At 39.0% G+C, this 19,715-nt stretch overlaps 1 protein-coding gene across 1 annotated transcript in view; it reads left to right on the forward strand.

Moving 5' to 3' along the window:
* Nucleotides 1-19,715, forward strand: part of MTPN (myotrophin) — a 55,535-nt gene that overhangs the window by 25,740 nt on the left and 10,080 nt on the right. The window contains exons 2-3 of the mRNA XM_029922879.1: nucleotides 6,949-7,062; nucleotides 7,864-7,947. Coding sequence (XP_029778739.1) covers nucleotides 6,949-7,062; nucleotides 7,864-7,947 — 198 coding nt within the window. The remainder of the gene's footprint in view (nucleotides 1-6,948; nucleotides 7,063-7,863; nucleotides 7,948-19,715) is intronic.

Below are 19,715 nucleotides of genomic sequence, written 5' to 3' on the forward strand. Positions count from 1 at the left end.
GTTCATAAGTTTGAGCCCTGCATCGGGCTTTGTGCTGACAGCTCAGAGCTTGGAGCCTGCTTTGGATTCTGTTTCTCCCTGTATCTGACCTTCCCCAACTCATGCTCTGTCTCTCTCTGTCGGTCTATCTCAAAAATAAATAAACATTTTTTAAAAATTTTTTAAGGAAAATATTGTGAAGTAGTATTATATCTGTAATAACTATATATTACATACATATGTTACATGTATTACATATGTGGAATATGCCATATTCAGAGAAAATAAGAATAGCTTGATAACACCTTATAAGAAAAATATGGCAAAATATAATTTTAATAAATATTTTTGTTGTGTATTTAACAGTTAACAGGCTTCATGTTGCCGAAAAGAAAAGAGAGTAAAGTAAAACTGGATAAATTACTCTTGCTAAAAGGGAAAGGTGTGAAGTTAGGCAGGCCTTGATGTGATGACAAATTAGGCTCGTCAGTCTGTGTTACCTCAACTGTATATGGTAAATAGAAGCATTGTGCAGAGTTATTTGTGACCTGCATGGTTCTTTACACACGTACCATGATGGGAATTTTATTTCTGCCAGACTCTGACACAATATTATCGCATGGTGTAATGCATCTTTTAAAACATATACACTTTATCTCTATGGACATGTTTGTTATTCCAAAAAACTTTATAGTCAGGGTATTTTGTAATAGATACTGTTACGAGACTATAAGGATGGCTGAACTTCTCAGCTGTTTAAATTATATATAACGAAAATCTGAAATCATAACCAAGATCCCCAAAATTTGTTTTAAACACCTGGTAGACATGGGTGAGTCAGGAAACAGAAGCAGTAGTCAGGTAGGAAGAAGATTACTAATAATGTGGTATCACTGAAGCCAGGAGAATAGGCTTTTTTAAATTTTTTTTTTTTAATAATTTTTACTTATTTTTGAGAGACAGAGACAGCGTGAGCAGGGGAGGGGCAGAGAGAGAGGGAGACACAGAATCCTAAGACAGGCTCCAGGCTCTGAGCTGTCAGCACAGAGCCCAACATGGGGCTCGAACCCACGAACCGTGAGATCATGACCAGAGCTGAAGCCGACGCTTAACCGACTGAGCCACCCAGGCGCCCCAGAATAGGCTTTTTAAAAAAGGAAGAAGTGATCGACTTTATCACTTTTGGGAGGTCAGTTAAGGTGAGCACTGAAATAACCTTTGCATTTTGCAACAAGAAAGTCATTGACCTCAGCAAAAATGGTTATGGTATAGTGCTGAAGGTGGAAGTCAGATTAGAACAGAAAGTGAGAAATTGGAGATAACACATATAGACAGTGCTTTTGGAAAATTTAGCCGTGAAAGGGAGGAGGAAGAACAAGAACTAAAAGGTCTGAGAAGGAGAGGTTGATGTGTTGCACTCGCTTTTTCAGTCAGAGAGTTGCGCGTGGCATACACTGATGAAAAGGAGCCAGTGCCACAGTGGAGATTGAGAACACGAGAAAAGTTAGTAAGTAAAGGAGTAAGTTTTCTAAGTAAAAAAAAAAAAAAAAGATGGTATCTAAAACATAGGTGAGAGATTGGCTGTCGACAGGAGGAGAGGATTTGTCAGCTGTAGGGGCGTGAAGTGGAGAGAACTTCCGAGGGACGGCCTGTCTGCAGGCGGTCTTCTATGTCAGGGCAATCGGAGGAGGCTATCTGCTGAGAATGGAAGGGAAAGAGGAGACAGAGAAATCTGAGATCTGGAAAAAGTGAAAGAAACGTAAAATAATCTCTGCAGAAAATGGAAAAGCAAGAGGAAAAGGAAAGCATGGTAAGATTGTCATGTAATGCTAAGGGACCCCTTGAGATTGTCCATCTTTCTCTAATGCTGGAATCTGGGAGACAAAATCGGTATTAGATTTTTCTCCTTAGCTGGTGATGTTTCATTAAGTTAGAATCAAGATTGCAGAATAGGTGTCTAGCTTCCTCTCTGGTGATGTCACTAATGCCTAGAGTATGGGCGGCAGGTAGGGAGAAAGGAACTAGATAGAGCACTGTCATCCTTCCCTATTTTACAGCCACTACTGCAGGTACCTCCTATCAAGACTGCTGAAAACCTGGTGAAATTGTCATTCAAATCCCCTACATCAGTAAACATCACTGATCTCAAGTTGCTGCTACTACTACTAGATAACTAATATATTATCCATGTCTGCTTGAAATGGAAGGTGTTGTATATGGCTGACTTCCAAATCTATTACTTGAGCAACCTCACCATTTCTTCAACCAAAAGCTTTATTATATCAGTATTTACTATATGTTAGAAACTACACTAGGCATTGGAGATACAAAAGTAAATAATAGAGATGTGGTACCTGACCTGTATTCATAGAGGATACAGATCCAGACAGTTTGCATAGAATGTGGTAAGTGTTTCGATACAGGGAGATGCAAGGTGCTTTGGGCACACCTGTGAGCTCACATTACTCCAAGTTGAGAAGGTTAGAGATACTTTCCATGGGAAGGTTTATTAAAATCGGCTTCTAAAGGATTAGTGGGAGTTAACAAAGGACGGAAGGAGGGGGTGGTGCTGTGAGAATTGGTGTTGGAAGGGTAGTCACCAGATAGATGAGTCCAGATCTTCTGAACTGTGTTGTTCAGAGCAATGAATAGTCATCAGAGGACTTTTTAAACGGTAATGTTGTGGACACCTGGGTGGCTGAGTCGGTTAAGCGTCCGACTTTGGCTCAGGTCATATTCTCACAGTTCATGGTTTGAGCCTCGCATTGGGCTCTGTGCTAAATGTTGCTCAGAGCCTGGGGCCTGCTTCCCATTCTGTGTCTCCTCCTCTCTCTGCCCTTCCTCCGCTCATGCTCTGTCTGTCTCTCAAAAATAAATAAATGTAAAGAAAAAAATAAAAAGGGGGTAGTGCTGTGATCACATTTTGCGTTTAGCAGTTTCCCTGCAGTTGCAAAGAATGGAGTAGGCAAAATAGTGCTAGAAGTTGGGATACTGACGAGGCTTTTCCCAGCAATTCAGACAATTGTTTTGATCTCTGAAGCTAGTAGGGCTCACATTTGACCCTCTCTCACCCCACTTTAAAACTTCTTTTTCCAGATAGTTAGTTGAGGTATAGGATATAGAAGTCAAGAGCTTTCCCCTCAGCACTAACAGGGAAAGGAACTTGACCTCAAATAGCTTGTGCTCTTTAAGTTTCCCAGGAAGATTATTAGTCACCCCTGCCTTCATCCTACCTCAAATACTGTTTTGTTAGCATCCCATTTTGTCAGAAAAGAGCCACCGAGAGAGATTTGATTTCAGGAAAATCTGTTATTGAGGTATAATTGAAATACAACAAACTACAGATACTAAGTGTACAATTTGATAAGTTTGACATATAGGTATCTGTGAAATCATCACCACAATCAAGATCATGAACCCATTCGTCACTCTTCACTGCCCCTTCGTGGTCCCTGGCTCTTACTGTCCTTCCCTTCCCGTCCCTTCCCCCCAGGCAACCACTGACCCATTGTCTTTCACTATACATTAGTGATAAAAGTTTGCATATTTCATAATTTTATGCCAATACTGTACTTCCTTGATTACCTCAGTTTTTAATAATTCTTGAAATGAGGCAGTACTAGCCCTTCAACTTGTTCTTTTTCAAAGTGATTTTGGCTAGTCTAGATTCTTTGCATTTCCAGATGAAACTTAGGGTCATTTTGTCAGTTTCTTTAAAAAGCCTGTTGTGGTTTTGACTGGTACTGCATTTGGGGAGAATCAACATCTTTATGATATTGAGTCTTCAAACCCACAGACCTGGTATCTCCATTTCTTTCGGTTCTCTCTAATTTCAACAGTTTTAGTAGTTTTGATGCATAAGTATTTCACTTTTTGTTAATTTATCACGAAGTGTTTCATCTTTGGATGCTATTGTAAGTAATACTGATTTTAGTTTTGTAATTAGTCATCAATAGTATATTAATAACATTAATATAGTAGTCATTAATAGTATATAAAAATGCAGTTGATTTTGTATATGGGTTGTTTTGTCCTGCAACATTCCTAAAGTTAGTTACTAGTTTTAGTAGTCTGTTGGGAGATTCCATAGAATTTTCTACATAGACGATCATGTCACCTACAAACAAAAACAGTTTTACTTCTTTTTTCTAAAATGGATGCTTCTCATTTTTGGAAGAATTGGTATTACTCTTTTTTCTTAAATGTTTGGCAGAATTTACTAGTGTAACCCTCTAGTGCCTGGGAGTTTCTTTGTGGGAGGTAATCAGTAAAGTCTGATATTAGCACTTGTGTGTTTTCACTGTTTATTTTTCTGATCACTCTGGTTACAGATTTATCAATTGTGTTGATCACAGAAAATTAGCTTTTGATTTCTCTTCTTTTTCTGTTTTCCATGTCATTTGTTCCTGCTCTTTTTCTTCCCTCTGACTTAACTTTGAATTTAATTTGCTTTTTAAAAAATAACTGACTGAGCCACCCAGGTGCCCCTAAAGTTTAAGTGTCCGGCTTCAGCTCAGGTCATGATCTCACGGTTTGGGGTTCAAGCCCCCCATCAGGCTCTGTGCTGACAGCTCAGAGCCTGGAGCCTGTCTTTGGATTCTGTATCTCCCCCTCTCTCTCTCTGACCCGCCCCTGCTTGCACTGTCTCTGTCTCTCAAAAAAATTTTTTTAATTAAACATTTTAAAAGTTTCATAAATTCTTTAAAAAAAGAAATAAACCTTATTTTTTTGGAGCATTTTTAGGTTCACAATAAAATTGAGCAGAAGGTACAGAGATTTCCATATACCTTTTGTGTTCACCTTAGGGTTTTTTTTTTTATCCTTTTTAAAGTTTTTATTTAAATTCCAGTTAACATACAGTATACTAGTTTCAGGTGTAGAATTTAGAGATTTCACTGCTTACATGAAACACCTGGTACTCATCACAATGTGTCCTCCTTAATCCCCATCCGCTGTTTCACCCATCCCCCACCAAAGTCCTCTCTGTGTCTTTTTTCTACCTATGTTCGTTGGTTTTGTTGTTTAAATTCCACATATAAGTGAAATTGATTGGTATTTGTCTTTCTCTGACTTATTTCACTTTAGCATAATACTCTAGTTTCTTAAGGTGAAAGTACAAAACTCATTTACTTTAAGGCCTGCTTTCCCTGTACAGGTCTCTCAGTACTATAAATTCCTCTATAAGTACAGCTTTTGCTAAGGCGCCACCGAAGAGGATCCTTTCTTTCCTGTCAGTCAGACAGAGCCTTTCTGGTAGTGTCATTTTCGGTCTGCTAAAATAAGAACTGTAAAGGCAGTGTCTGTAGCAATAAAGGAGAAAGTTTAAATTCACAACTTCATTTCATATGCATTTTCCAGGCTCATACCAAGTGGAGAAGGAAGATGTCACTTATTTTGATTTGGGAAAATATCGGACAGAGCCCTCTTATTGATTTCTTACTACAAGTAATTCTTTGCTTTTCTCACTGTAAAGACCTATCCGGTTAATGCTCTGTGTTTAATGAAGGGGACATATTACTAAGAAACTAGTTTGATCAAGAATCGTTTGAGCAGTATCTCTTTTTGCCTCAAATGCTCCCATTTGTGCAGTTGTGAATAAAAGTTAAGGTGGTGTGCCAGATTGCCCAGACTATTTAAATCTGCTTCTGAAGAAAAAGTATATTACATTAGATCATACCTTTAAATTTCAGCCATTCTGCAGAAACCTGCCTTCACTCAGTTTTAGAATAGTCTTTTAGTGCCAGTATAAACCAACATCAGGGATCCACAGAAATAATAGTTAACTTTTATTAAATTTTTTACCATGGGTCAGGACCTATGTTAAATATTTTGCATGGATTATCTTAATGATGCAGCAAAACCTTATGAAATCTAAGCATTTTTCTTCCTATTTGACAGATAAGGAAACAGATTTGGGTAGAAACCAGTGTAACGTCCACAATTAAGTAGTAGAGTTGGAACTCCAGCCCAGCCTCCAGGGACATGAAGCCGGTTGTGCCCCTTTCTCCTGGACCTCTGTTTGAAGCAGCAGCTTGTAGCGGCCATGAAATGATAGGGTTCTGAACTACTTGATTCAGAGTATGACTTGATGAGTTGACCAAACCAAGATAACTGAGTAATATAGTAGTTGAGAAGATAAACTCTTTCAGACATTTTGCCACTCTCAAATCTGAACTTTCCTTAAGAAAGAAGGAGCAAGTACTGCATTGGGGGCAACGTGGTGGTTTAGAAAGAGATTGAATATAGACCTCACTCATTAGTACATTAAACAGTTAACCTCTTTTCGCTTCAGACTTTTCATTTATGAAATGGAGATTTGCTCCTTTTAGGATGGTGTAAAGTGTAGCACAGTGCCCATGTCCGCTGGTCAGTAGAGAGGCTGGTTCCACTTTTAGTTTAGTCCTTTAATTATCCGATTAATGTCTGCTCCCCACACCAGATAGTAAGCTCCATGGAGTCAGAAGCTATGTCGGATTTCGTTCGCCTCTGTCTTTTCCATACACAGTGTTTGCCATATAGCAGGGCGTCAGCAAATGTTCAACGAAGGAAATGATTCTTAGTAGTAGTGCTAACTACCTTGTGATAATGGTATCTGCTCCCATCAAAATAGGGATGCTTTCCTTAAAGTAAAATCTCAGTATTTGAACTTACCAGTCTTTTTGTGGCCACATCTTAACGTTATGCTGATTGAACCCCGTAGAAATAGAGCACAGTAACATTTCATTACATTCAGCATTATTGTCTGTTGTTTCCAGTTTGGCTGATCATGACTGAATTACCACCATACTACATATGTGCTGTTGCACAGAATTTAATTTCAACTTCTTGATTACTTATTTCACTTTGCAGGAAATGTGATTGTTTCATGAAACTCAGGCTTTTAAGAAAGGAAAAATACTGGGTATCTCATGTCCCATCTTCCATCTACCATCCATCTAAATATCATTTTCATTTGGCTTCTCTTATAAGGGAGAAGATGTCAACCGGACACTAGAAGGTGGAAGGAAGCCTCTTCATTATGCAGCAGATTGTGGGCAGCTTGAAATCCTGGAATTTCTGCTGCTGAAAGGAGCAGATATTAATGTATGTAAAGAACGTTGTCATTCTAGAAAAAAAAAAACCTGTTGTATGTTTTGGGTAATTGTTTCCTGTCATCTTGTAAAACAGAAATATAGTCTGAAATTATACCAAATTTCCTGTAACTTAGAAATATATAGTTGGCTTTTTTTTAAAATAAGTTGAACAAAAAGACTTTCTTAAATTGATAAAAATGAAGTATCCTAACTCAGTTTTAAGTTCTCAAGCAACTAAGGAGTTAACACTGTCACTGTCTCTAGGTAGCAGACGGCTATCATGCAATGAATAAATCCAAACTGGAGTTTTGGACAAAGGTTGGTAGGCAGATGGTCAGACAAGAGCAGTCATCTCCTGGCTCTTGCCTCTCACAGCTTCTCAGGGTTTGGGTAAAATGTTTAGCCATGACAGCTAAGTGAGGTGAACTTTACGCATTTCAGGGGACACTTTGTCAGTTGGCCCCAATGTGACTGTCTTTTCCCTCTTCATTGACTATTTTCTACCCCCCTTCTTCCTTTCCTGAACCTCATTCACATTCCTACAACATTGTGAGGACTTGGGGCTCAGAGAGGGTAAGTAACTAGTCAGCATAGTGTGAGTGACAGAGCCGAGGTTGGAGCTGAGGTCAAAGCCCTGCGCCCTCACACAAGGAGACTCTGCTTGTGGGCTTGGGCTCTACGTGGCTGGAAACTTATAGCTCTGAAGTGATTTTATATCACAGGGCAAAGAGGTAAACACTGATGTTCTCTAATTAAATCTAAGCGGAAGGAAGAAATGAAAAATAAAGTGTTTTTTTAATCTATTTCACAGGCTCCGGATAAACATCATATTACCCCTCTTCTGTCTGCTGTCTATGAAGGTCATGTTTCCTGTGTGAAATTGCTTCTGTCAAAGGTGAGGTCAATTGCTAATTATTTTATTAAAGTTTTTATTTAAAATTCCAGTTAATGTACAGTGTTACATTAGTTTCAGGTGTACAACATAGTGACTCATGTATCACCTAGTGCTCATCATAACAAGTGCCCTCCTTAATACCCATCCTTATGTAGCCCACCCCCTCCCTTCTGGTAACCACCAGTTTGTTCTCTCTAGTTAAGAGTCTGTTTCTTGGTTTGTATTTTTCTTTCCCTCTTTGGTCATTTGTTTCTTAAATTCCACAGATGTGTGAAATCATATGGTATTTATCCTTCTCTCATTTTGCTTAGCATAAAACTCCATGTAGTTACAGATGGCAATTTCATTCTTTTTTTATGGCTGAGTAATATTCCATTGTCTATACATCTTCTCTATTCGTTAGTCACTAGACACTTGAGCTATTTCCATAATTTGGCTGTGGGAGATAATGCTACTGTAAACATCGGGTGCATGTATCCCTTTGAGTTAGTGTATTTGTATTCTTTCAGTATAAACCTAGTAGTGCAATTGCTGGTTCATTGGCTCGTTCCGTTTTTTAACTTTTGGAGGAACTTCCATACTGTTTTCCAAAGTGGCTGCACCAATTTGCATTTCCACCAACAGTGCAAAAGGGTTCCCAACACGTGTTTTTCTTGTGTTGTTGATTTTAGCCATTCTCACAGGTGTAAGGTGATATCTCATTGTAGTTTTGATTTGCATTTCCATGATGATCAGTGATGTTGAAAATCTTTTCAGATGTCTGTTGGCCATCTGGATGTCATCTTTGGAAGAATGTTCATGTCTTCTGCCCAATTTTAGTCAGATGATTCATTTTTTGGTTTTTAAGTTTTGGAAGTTCTTTATGTATTTTGGATACTAACCCTTTGTCAGATAAGTCATTTGCAAATAACTTCTTCCATGCTGTAGATTTCCTTTTAGTTTTGTTGATGGTTTCCTTCATTGTGAAGAAGCTTTTCATTTTGAAGAAGTCCCAGTAGTTTATTTTTACTTTGCCTAAGGAGACATAAAAGGAAAGAATTTGCTTCAGGTAATATCAAAGAATTTACTTACCGTGTTCTCTTTAGGATTTTTATGATTTCAGGTCTCAAATTTTCATCGATTTTGAATTTATTTTTGTGTGTGGTCTAAGAAAGTAGTCAGTTTCATTCTTTTGTATGTTGTTGTCCAGTTTTTCCAACATAATTTTGTTGAAGAGACTTTTTCCCATTGGATATTCTTTCCAGCTTTATAAAAAATTAATTGACCATATAATTGTAGGTTCATTTGTGGGCTTTCTGTTCTGTTCCATTGATCTATGCGTCTGCTTTTGTGCCAGTACCATACCATTTTCATTACCACACCTTTGTCCTAAAACTTGAAATCCAGAATTGTGATACCTCCAGCTTCGTTTTTCAAGGGTGCTTTGGCTCTTCGGGGTCTTTCGTGGTTCACAAACTGTTACCAGTTCATGACGGATGAGAAGGTTGGGCTAGAGTAAATCAACCTCCTTCATCAAGAGTGTCTTGCTAGGAAAAAACAAGTTAGCTGAAGTAAGCAGTGGACTTACTGATGTAGAAAATGTTCTGGACTCCTAACCGTTTGCAGACTGCCACCAGGTTTGCATACCACACTTTAAGTACCCCTTGTATGACATGGGTGAGCCCCATTTTCTGTAGTACATACTGAGTGAGATTATTAGTAGAGGCAGTTCGCTGTAAGTAAGAGCCCTCCAAGATATCTGGTGTCTTGATGTACGTGAGGTCCTGGTAGATTTGGAAATTTCTGGTGTTTTCTCTGAGATGGAGTTTAGAATCCAGCTTTCACAAACCAGTCAGTTGCAGCATTTCTAGCCGTATTAGATGGAATCTGTGGGTTTGGGACGACAAGAAATCTTTGTAAAATAAGGCACCAGTACTAATTCTAAGCTTATCATTTCATGGCGTGGCCTGGAAAATGGCTCTTTGTAGCAATTCGTTTGGGATTTTAAAATAAGTCCTATTGAAGGAAGAAAGAAAAATTAAATGAGTAAATTTGTATATAAAGCATTTTGCCATAGTGCCTAACATATAAATGCTCAATAAATAGTAGCTATTATTTTAACTAAGACTGAAGAGGATTTTCTGCCTCATAGAGATAGCTTTAGTAAGATCTAGAAAAAATTGGGAAAGAAGGTTAGCACGTTTGTCTCTTAACATTTTGTTAATTTTTTTAATTTACCCATAGCTGCATGTTAAACACAATTATTGAATTTTCTTTAAGTGTGTGGTTGTACTGGTTTGGGGTTGGGTTTTTATTTTGGAGAAGGGGATAAATATTAATAGCAATTTTTAGATACTATACCTTGATATGAATTGTATTGATATGTATGTATTGATATGAATAATGTGGTTCTCCCAAAGCCGAAACAAACGGAAGTATTCTTGGTTACTGTAGTGGACCTAGAATCCGTCGTAGGATGTGCTCCCCAAGATTTCCAGTCACTGTGTCTCACTCCTCACTGTCCATCCCTCCCTCACACCCACGACAAGATTTCTGTTTTCAGTACCTTTGAAAACTACTGCATAATTTCATCCCTAGGAGAATATTTTTGCTTACTGTAGTCAAAACAGTTTGTCACAGACTGCAGGTATTGATTTACAGTGTGTTAAAGATGAATGTAATTCCAACATTTTATTAGTTGGAACTCTTCCCACCAGAGGTAGCTAACCCAAGTTCAGATAGGCTTCAACAGTGAAGAGATCTTGCTGACTCACATAACTCTACCATCGAGGCACACAGCCCGGCCCGGGCTTAAGCCACATTACCAGGATCTGATTTCTCTACCTCTCAGCTCTGTTCCTCAGCGTGGACTTAATATAATGCCCGTGGCCTCAATGTATCTGCTAAATATATAGTAAAAGAAACAATAAGATTACCATCTTGTATATTTGAAAATTGCCAAGAGTAAATCATAAAAGTTCTCATCACAAAGTAATTCCTGTGAGGTGGGATAGATATTAACTAAACTTATTGTGATAATCACTTTGTAATCTGTGCATGTATCACATCATTGTCATGTACACCTTAAACTAATACAAGTGTCACTTATGCCCAGAAACTAAATTCATAGTCCAGAATAAAAGATAAAACAAGTTTCATCCTCCACTTTCCCCGTCTTTCCCTGATATTTTTCTACCCAGCTAAGGTTTTGTTCTCTGAAAATAAAAACCTCCATGCGGTCCTTTTCAGCTTAGGCTCTATCTGATGTTTATTAAATGAGATGCTCCTAAGCATGCTCCTCCTTAGCCATATCTCAGACTCTGTATTTCTTTCTGGGAAGTTTCTCTTTCCTTACAGGACAAACAAAAAGCAATTATTGTCATGCCGGAGAATGCCTAAAACCACCGCTGTTCTGTATTCCTTATTCCCCAAGCCTGATGCCCCAGGCCATTGAGACAGGACTCTAAGATCCCATTGTTAAAGAAAGAACCTTTTGGCTTGATGTGTGTGGGCAGAGGCCCTGATACGGTTTCTTAGAAGGGTCTCTCTAATTATGTACACTTCTCCTCAATTACTGGTTGTAAGTTGAGTTGTTTGACTTTTAACTAGCTTTTTTAATGTTGTTTTAACTTGTAACTGTATTACTGTTATTTTTTTTGAGTCTTGACTTTTGGAGCAAAGTGACATTCAGAGGTGGCTTTGTTGATGGCAGATCAGTTGTACCCATGCAGAGGTGTTATTTTAGATGAAAGGGGTTTTTTACCTTTATGAAAGCAGCATAGGAAAATTTAGTTCTGCTTTTTCAAAATTACTTTTTTATTATTGCATAAGGTTCTTCAATGGATACCCTGTCGTTTTGTTAGCCAGATTTTTTTTTTAATTGATTGTGCTCTCTCAGAAATCCTTAGCTGCTAAAATAAGGCTATTATTCCAGTGCATTTTTTTGGTTACGATCAATGTTTGTATTATGTAATCTGGTTCTGCCTCTTATGAAAAGTTAGAATCCTTATGGATTATTATGAATTTGTTTAAAAGTACTTAGTTTGCGCAGTTTACCAAATTGACATTTTTAATTTATTATCTAGCTGGTATATCATTAGTAGGAAAAAAACAAAGAAAGCTAAAAACTCAGTCTGATCACAACTAATAAGGAAATAAAAAGAAAAACCACTAAAACAAGAGGGTTACTAGAATGATATCAAATCAGTAAGTGATAGCATATCACATAGTTTGGACATGTTTTTGTTTCTCATTTAGTACAGTAGAAGATGAACTTTTTACAACACAAGTGGGAATTTGAGACATTTAATCCTTGATTGTCCATAGAGTAAAAGAAAAAAACTTTTACAGGGATTAGCTATGAGAAGTTTAACATGCATATCTCTGTACATAAAAATTATTTGGCCTGATTTTTATTTTTGAGCTAGAAATTAAAAAAAAAAGAGGAGAGCTCAGTACACATGGGACTTCCACCTCAAAATCGAGGCCTGAGCACATGATATGGTACAGGGTTCAGTGGAGAAGACGTTATAACGAGTCCTTCAGACACAGAAAGCAGAGGGGATGGCATTGAAGAGGAAAGCATTCCCCGCCACGAGCAAGAGAGTGTTAGTGCAAAAGGTAGGAGCTGATGCAAGGCGGCTCCAAGCCCTGGGGTGCTTAGTACCCTGAACAAGAAACAAGTGAAGACTGGATACATTTCATAAACCCAAAGAGAAAAACTGAGATGCAAGAAGGATTGTAATCAAGAAATTAGTATGTGAAAAAAATCTAAATGAATATTAAAATACAAAACAAACAATAAAGTTAAAAAAGTAAGCTAGGAAAACAAAAAAGCTAGGGGCCCCTGGGTGATTGTCGGTTAAGCATCCTGCTTCAGCTCAGGTCATGATCTGACGGTTCATGTTTGAGCCCCGTGTCATCCCCTATGCTGACAGCTCAGCCTGGAGTCTGCTTCACATTCTGTATCTCTGTCCCTCTTTGCCTTCCCCTGTTCACAGCCTCTCTCAAAAATATTTTTTAAAAAAAATTTTTAAAGCTAAAACTACAGAATTGCTAAATACGAAGACGGAAGGTTGTGATCAAAGGTCCTAGTCCGTTCACAACATCCAGAGCACACGGAAAACATTATGTAAACTGCTGAGAAGAGACAAGGGAGCAGAAGCAGGTGACACAGGTGACAATGCAGGCTCAAGAAGCATCCTGAGAAATGTAGCAGGAGCAGAGGAGCAAGAAGCCCAAGCCCGCGTGTGAAACACACGTCCAGGATAGAGAAGTGGCAGCCAGCCAGCACAAGTCAGCAAAATAGACTCCAACCTGTGTGTATCAAGCAAAACAGACTGTTTAAGGATGTATCGTTTTGAATGATTATCTTAGTTGAATAAAGGTTTTTGTTTTTTGTATCTTTAAATGTGACACAAAAATATCCTATGGTCCAGAGGTTGGCAGACTTTTTCTTAAATTAGGGTCATGTGTGACTTTGAAGACCATGCGGTTGCTGGCATGACTTTGCCACTCTAAAGCTGCCATAGACAAACTAGAACAAATACTGAGATTTGTGTGGAATCACAATGACCCTGACTAGCCAAAGCAGGCTTGAGAAAAAACAAAGCTGGAGGCATTGCAGTCTCTAATTTCAAGATGCATACTACAGGGCTGTAATAAAACAGTATGATGTTGGCCCAGAAATAAACACTTTCTGTTCAGTGGACTAGAATAGAGCCCAGAAATAAACTTATGCTTTTTATGGTTAACCTTTGACATTGACCTTAGCAACATTTTCTAAGGCAAGGAAAAGAAAAGAAAAAAATAGACTATTGGGACAAGAAAAGACAGTATTACGAAATGAAGAGGCAACCTACTAAATGATTTACAAATGATACATTCAATAAGGGGTTAATACCCAAAATATATAAACTTACAACTCAACACCAAGAAAACCCACAAATAATCAAATAGACACTTTTCCAAAGAGCACATATAAATGGCCAATAGACACATGAAAAGATGCCCAACATCATGAATCATTAGAGAAATGTAAATCAAAACCACAGTGAGATAATACCTTACACCGGTCAGAATGGCTAGTGTCGAAAAGATAAGGAATAACAAACGTCAAGGATGTTGATAACAAGTAGCCGTTGTTATTGGTATAGCCAATAACATAAATCGGTATAGCCCTTGTAGAAAACAGTGTAGAAATTTTTTTAAGAAATTAAAAGTAGAAACATCATATAATATAACAATTCCACTATTGCATATTTACCCAAAGAAAACCAGTATACGAATACAAAAAGGTTTATGCACTCCTGGGTTTATTGCAGCAATCTAGAGTCCATAGGTATATGAGTGGATAAAAAGGAGATACACACACACACACACACACACACACACTGTGGAATATTACTCAGCCATGAAAAAGTATGTGATCTTGCCATTTACTACAGCAGGGATGGGTCTAGTGGGTATTATGCTAAGTGACATCAGAGAAAGACAAATACCATATGATTTCACTTATAAATGGAATCTAAAAAGCAGAAACAATCATAATCACAGAGAACAAACTCGTAGTTGCCAGAGAGGAGGGAAAAGGAGGGTGGGCAAAGTGGGTGAAGGGGAGTGGTTGGTGCAGGCTGCCAGTTATGGAATGTGTAAGTCACAGGGATGAAAGGTAGAGCACAGGATTAGAGGCAGTTTCATTGTCTTAGGGTTCTCTGGTGGCAGGTGTAGCTACTGCACTTGTGCTGAGCGTGCAGTAATGCACAGCGTCCTTGCTGTGCACCTGAACCCACTGTAACATTGTTACGTCAACTGCAGTTCCAAAATGCTGGCCTGGACGGCACAGAAATGAACAAGCACGGCTGCACTCTGGTAAAACTTGACTTACAAAAACCAGCATCTGGCTCATAGTTTGCTAACTGCTCTTCTAGTTCATGAATAATTTGGAATTTTAGTGCACATCATTTTAAGGCTCTGGCCCTCAGCTGGAAAATGATCCCTCCTAAATGATGCAAGTTAAGAATGTATTTGTCATTCTGAATGGTTTTATTCAGCTCCACAAGTGGTTATTTGTTGAAAAGTTTTATCAATTAGTGTAACCAGACAAGAGCTTACAGGACAGTGATCTGGAATTTTCAGTTTATTCCTGATCAAAATCTCCTATGCCTGAGTAATAGCATCATTTCATGAACACATTGTTTAGAAGGTTAGTCATGAAGTGATACTCTTAAAATATTAGCCAGTAGACTGTAAGTCCAAAATTAATTTCTTTTTCACAGCTGCCTTTATTTTGATATAATAAAATTGGTATCTTACATCTAGTTTGATTAAAGATACAATTCTCTGAGAGAAGTCTGTTAGACATTTCCTACAATATTTTTATGTACTTTCTGACATCTGTCAACATTTCTATGTTAATACTAAAATTCCTTATAAATTATGCAATGCCTTATAATTTATATATTGATAATTGGATTTTAAGAAGTATCTTTGTTTCCTAATCTTAGCTAAGGAAAACCATTTTGAAATAAACCAATGTGGGGAAAGGGGAAATATTTAAATGTTAACATCTTTAGATGAGGAAGAGAAAGTTTGGGGCACATGGATGGCTTAATCCTTTAGGCATCTGACTTTGGCTCAGGTCATGATCTCACTGACCATGAGTTCAAGCCCCACATCAGGCTCTGTGCAGACATGCTCTGTGGAGCCTGCTTCAGATTCTGTGTCTCCCTCTCTCTGCCCTCCCCTACTCATACTCTGTCTCTCTCTCTCAAAAATAAACATTGGAAAAAAAATTTTTTTAAAAAGATGTTAAGTTTGCAGCAATGTAGAATGTAGACAGATAAGCTGTGTCCTTTACTCTGGTGTGTGCTCATATTGTCCTCAGCTAAGTCTGTGGTGCTATTAAGAATATAAGTATAAGCTCCTACTAAAAATGACCAACTTCCTGTGAGAACAAGAGTTCTTTTTAAATACACAGAAAAAGTTGTACCCTAGCATGTGAGATTGAAAATCTTGTGAATTGAAAATTTGGTGAAAGTTTTAAAACACTGTAATCACTGTTTTATTCCTAGATTACAAACTTCCAGCGTACTTAAATTATTATTATAAACTGTCATTTGTTATTTGTGATATTCAGCACATTAAGCTGTAACTGAGCGGAAGAAATCCAAAGAAACTTTGACTTGGTTTTCCATTATTTCTCTGCTTCACATGGTGTCAAAGTAGTTACCTGCTTAGCAAGTCTATTGTAACTGTACAACAGAATAGGTAATGGTTGATTGTGCGACACTAATTTTAGTGACTCTCAGCTGTTGAAGACAACTCTAAGTTCCTTGCTTCTGTTTGAGCAGGATAAATGAGTGAGATACAGACAAAAAGGTTTACTCAGCTACCTTTCCTCTTCTAAAAAGGAAGGCAAACTAACGTTTTAGAGTAAAAAATACTAAAACTCAGTCTAAGAAAATGTAGAACATTGATGTTTTTGCTAAACATACTTGTGTTCTATTTAAATATGAAGCAGTCAGTTAATGATAAAAATGGAATACCCCTCCTCACATACCAGCATTGTCAAGTCCCCCAAGCGTCTGCAGTACAGACTTTGCTGCTAGAACTGAGAATCAAGTGCGAAGATACAAAGATTGGCAGGTCACCCTTCTCGGCATAACCAAGTAGGTGCTTGCAGGTGGAGCCATTTTGCCCTCTAATCTCTCACTGGCCATCGCCTGAAAACCTAGACGGCTCTGCATATGCTCAGGCGCAGATTGTAGGATTGCTCGGAACCCCAAAGTTCTGTTCCATCTAATAGAGGCACGTTTGGTTTTAAAAACATTTCAGGACCAGTGACCCTCAGTGAACTCAGCAACGCCTTTCTGACTTGCTTTAAGAAGAAACTGCATTGTCAGAATTGATCCAGCTGCACATGTTACCACTTAAAAAAGGAAGAAACCAGTTGTTACCCTGTGTCCCGGAATCTCATACTCAAATGGACCCACTGGAAGCTTGCAGTCTCAAACCATTTCAATCTTTTAGTCTGGAGTCACTATTAAGTGGTTCCAGTCAGTGACCTACTTACCAGGTGCTGTGGTGCCACACACCACCCCCGAGTTCAGTTCACAGTTCTGCCTCTTCATCTCTTTGTGGTTTTGAGCAAGTTCCTTAACCTGTAATCCTAAGCTTTCTCTTCTGCGGCACAGAGCCAGGATAGTCGGCCCCCGCCCCCCTCCTCCAGAGTATTGCTTTCACGGTTTTAGTTACCCTTGGTCAACTACGGTCCGGATTCAGATGATCCTCCTCGGACCATCCTCAGAAGGTCGTTCGTAGCCTAACGCGGTGTGACAGCGCCTGCGCCATCCACCCCTTGCATCTCCTCGCGTAGGCATCTTATCTCCATCACCACATTTAAAGTGAGGACGTACACCTCTTCCTTTCACTGGAGCACTTAGAGGCCAGTATAGGGTGATCAGTTGGCCTACTTTAATATTGTTATGTTTCAGGGGGCCTGGAGGATGGGGAGAGAGGGTCACCGCCCGTCAGTGAACAGTCAGAACACATATAGCATCATCCGTCAGTTAAGTTTGCCATCTTTACCTGGGCACAGTTCATGGTGTGCCAAAACAGTGGGAACAGCGATCACTGATGCCAGATCACCAAAATATAAGAAATGAAAAAGTTTGAAATATTCTAAGAATTACCAAAATGTGACATAGAGACAGGAAATGAGCAAGTGCTGTTAGAAAAATGGCACTGATAAACCTGCTTGAGCCAGGGTTCCCACAGACCTTTACTTTGTTAAACAAAAACACTACCTGCAAAGCACAAGAAAGCAAAACACACTAAATTGAGCTGTGCCTGTCCTTAGCTGGCTGGTTACATTTGCATGTGTGATCCTTTCCTCTGTTCCCTCAATTATGAAAATATGCGAGAACCAGCCTCTTGTTCTCTTTAACGCCCCAGGATAGGAGTTGACCAACAGTTTCTACAAAGGACCGATAATAAATACTTGAGGCTTTGCAGATCACACAGTCTCCGTTCCAGTCCCCAGCTCTGCCCAAACGTTGTAGCACAAAAGTGGCTGTTATCAACATGTTAAAAAAAAAAACAATGAGCATGACTGTGTTCTAGTAAAACTTTGTTTTTTGTGTTTGTTGAATAGACTTAGGAATTGGTTATCTGAAAATGTTCTTTAGCTTGAAAGTGTTCAACAGATGACGCAGTACATACGGTTGTACAGGATTTTTCATTTTCCTGCAGTAGATGACACAGAAATGTGGAGAATACCTAAAGTTCATAACTTATAGAATCTGAGTCTCATCCTAATATTTTTAGGGGAAAAGCCATAGGTCATTTTTTTTTAAGTTTATTTATTTATTTTGAGAGAGAGTGAGGGAACAGCAGATAGAATCCTAAGCCAGCTCTACACTGAGTGGCTCAAACCCACAAACGTTGAGACCATGACCCCAGCTGAAATCAAGAGCCAAGCACTCAACCAGCGGAGCCAACGCAGGCACCTCAGCCCTAGGCCGTTTTTAATTAAAGATAGTATGGAACACAAGAAGGCTCTAGTTTCCATAACTTGCTGATGGACTTTGGGCAAGTTTCTTAACCTCTCTGAGCTTAAATTAAATCTCTATTAAAAAGAAAACAGTGCCTACTTTACAAGGCTGCTTTGAGGATAAAATGAGATGATAGATCTGTAGTATTAGGTTAAAAATCAAAACCACTATAAAATATAAGAAACCTAACATTCACTGTGTATATAAGTTCTATAGTAATGGTAATATTTAAGTGTATATTCAAACAGTTGAAAGTGCCCAGGTTCTGAGCATTTTATCGTTCTACCATGAAACCATGAACAGATGCCTCAAATCACGAGCTAATTCCTGAAAAGCAGTATCCCAAGACCATTCCAAAAGGCATTGATCAATTGATCAGTCGATCACATTGATCAATTTAGAAGTATTTTACAGTCTTCTGACACAGTGATAAACTTTGGTGCATATATCCACAAGATGGTAGAAAAGATACGTGTGATTACTGAGGATGATTGATGTTACTAATGTTCATTTCCCTGTGACCCACGTGTAAATTTTTGTTGAGCGTCTGCTGTATCCCAGGCATCATCCTAGTAAAGATACAGAGATGAATATAACAAGAGCGCTGCCCTCATGGAGCCCAGCCTAACTGGGGGGTAGACAGGCCTGTTAACAGAATTAACAGACTCAGGTAAGAACCTTAAGAGAAGAGGACTTCAGCTGTAACAAAAACTACTACCAGGACTTCAACAAGAGAGTGACTCACAACAAGAGGTCTGAAGGGATGTCGTCCAGGGCTGGGCAGCTGGATAAGCTGTGTCATCAATGTCCCACACTCCCTTCTCCGCCATCTTCCCCATCAGTGGTCACAAGATGACTGCTGCACCTCTTGGCATTGTGTCTGCGTTTGGGGTGGGAACAAGAGGAAAGAGCTAAGGACTCCTTCCACCTGGGGCTCTACTGAGAAGGGAAAGCCCTCCGTGGGAAGGCCAAATTTGTGGCAGATGGCCCTCTGTAGCTCTGGGAGAGTCTGGGGATTCGGTTGCTTTTCCGTCTTGGAGCAGAGGAAAGCGAAGAGGAAGGGGGTGCACTGGACACTGGGTGGACCAAGCCACCGCCTCTACAGCAAGTGCCAGAGATAAAGAGGGGAAGGGAGAGCCAGCTGCCTGGGGCATTCCGGGTCGTCCCAGAGAACCTAACAGTTGAGTAAGTTAACTCGGGTGGTGAAAGGGGGAGGAGAAAGAATTTTTTTGTTCC

The sequence above is a fragment of the Suricata suricatta genome, chromosome 2 (assembly GCF_006229205.1).
Source record: "Suricata suricatta isolate VVHF042 chromosome 2, meerkat_22Aug2017_6uvM2_HiC, whole genome shotgun sequence".
Taxonomy (NCBI): Eukaryota; Metazoa; Chordata; class Mammalia; order Carnivora; family Herpestidae; genus Suricata; species Suricata suricatta.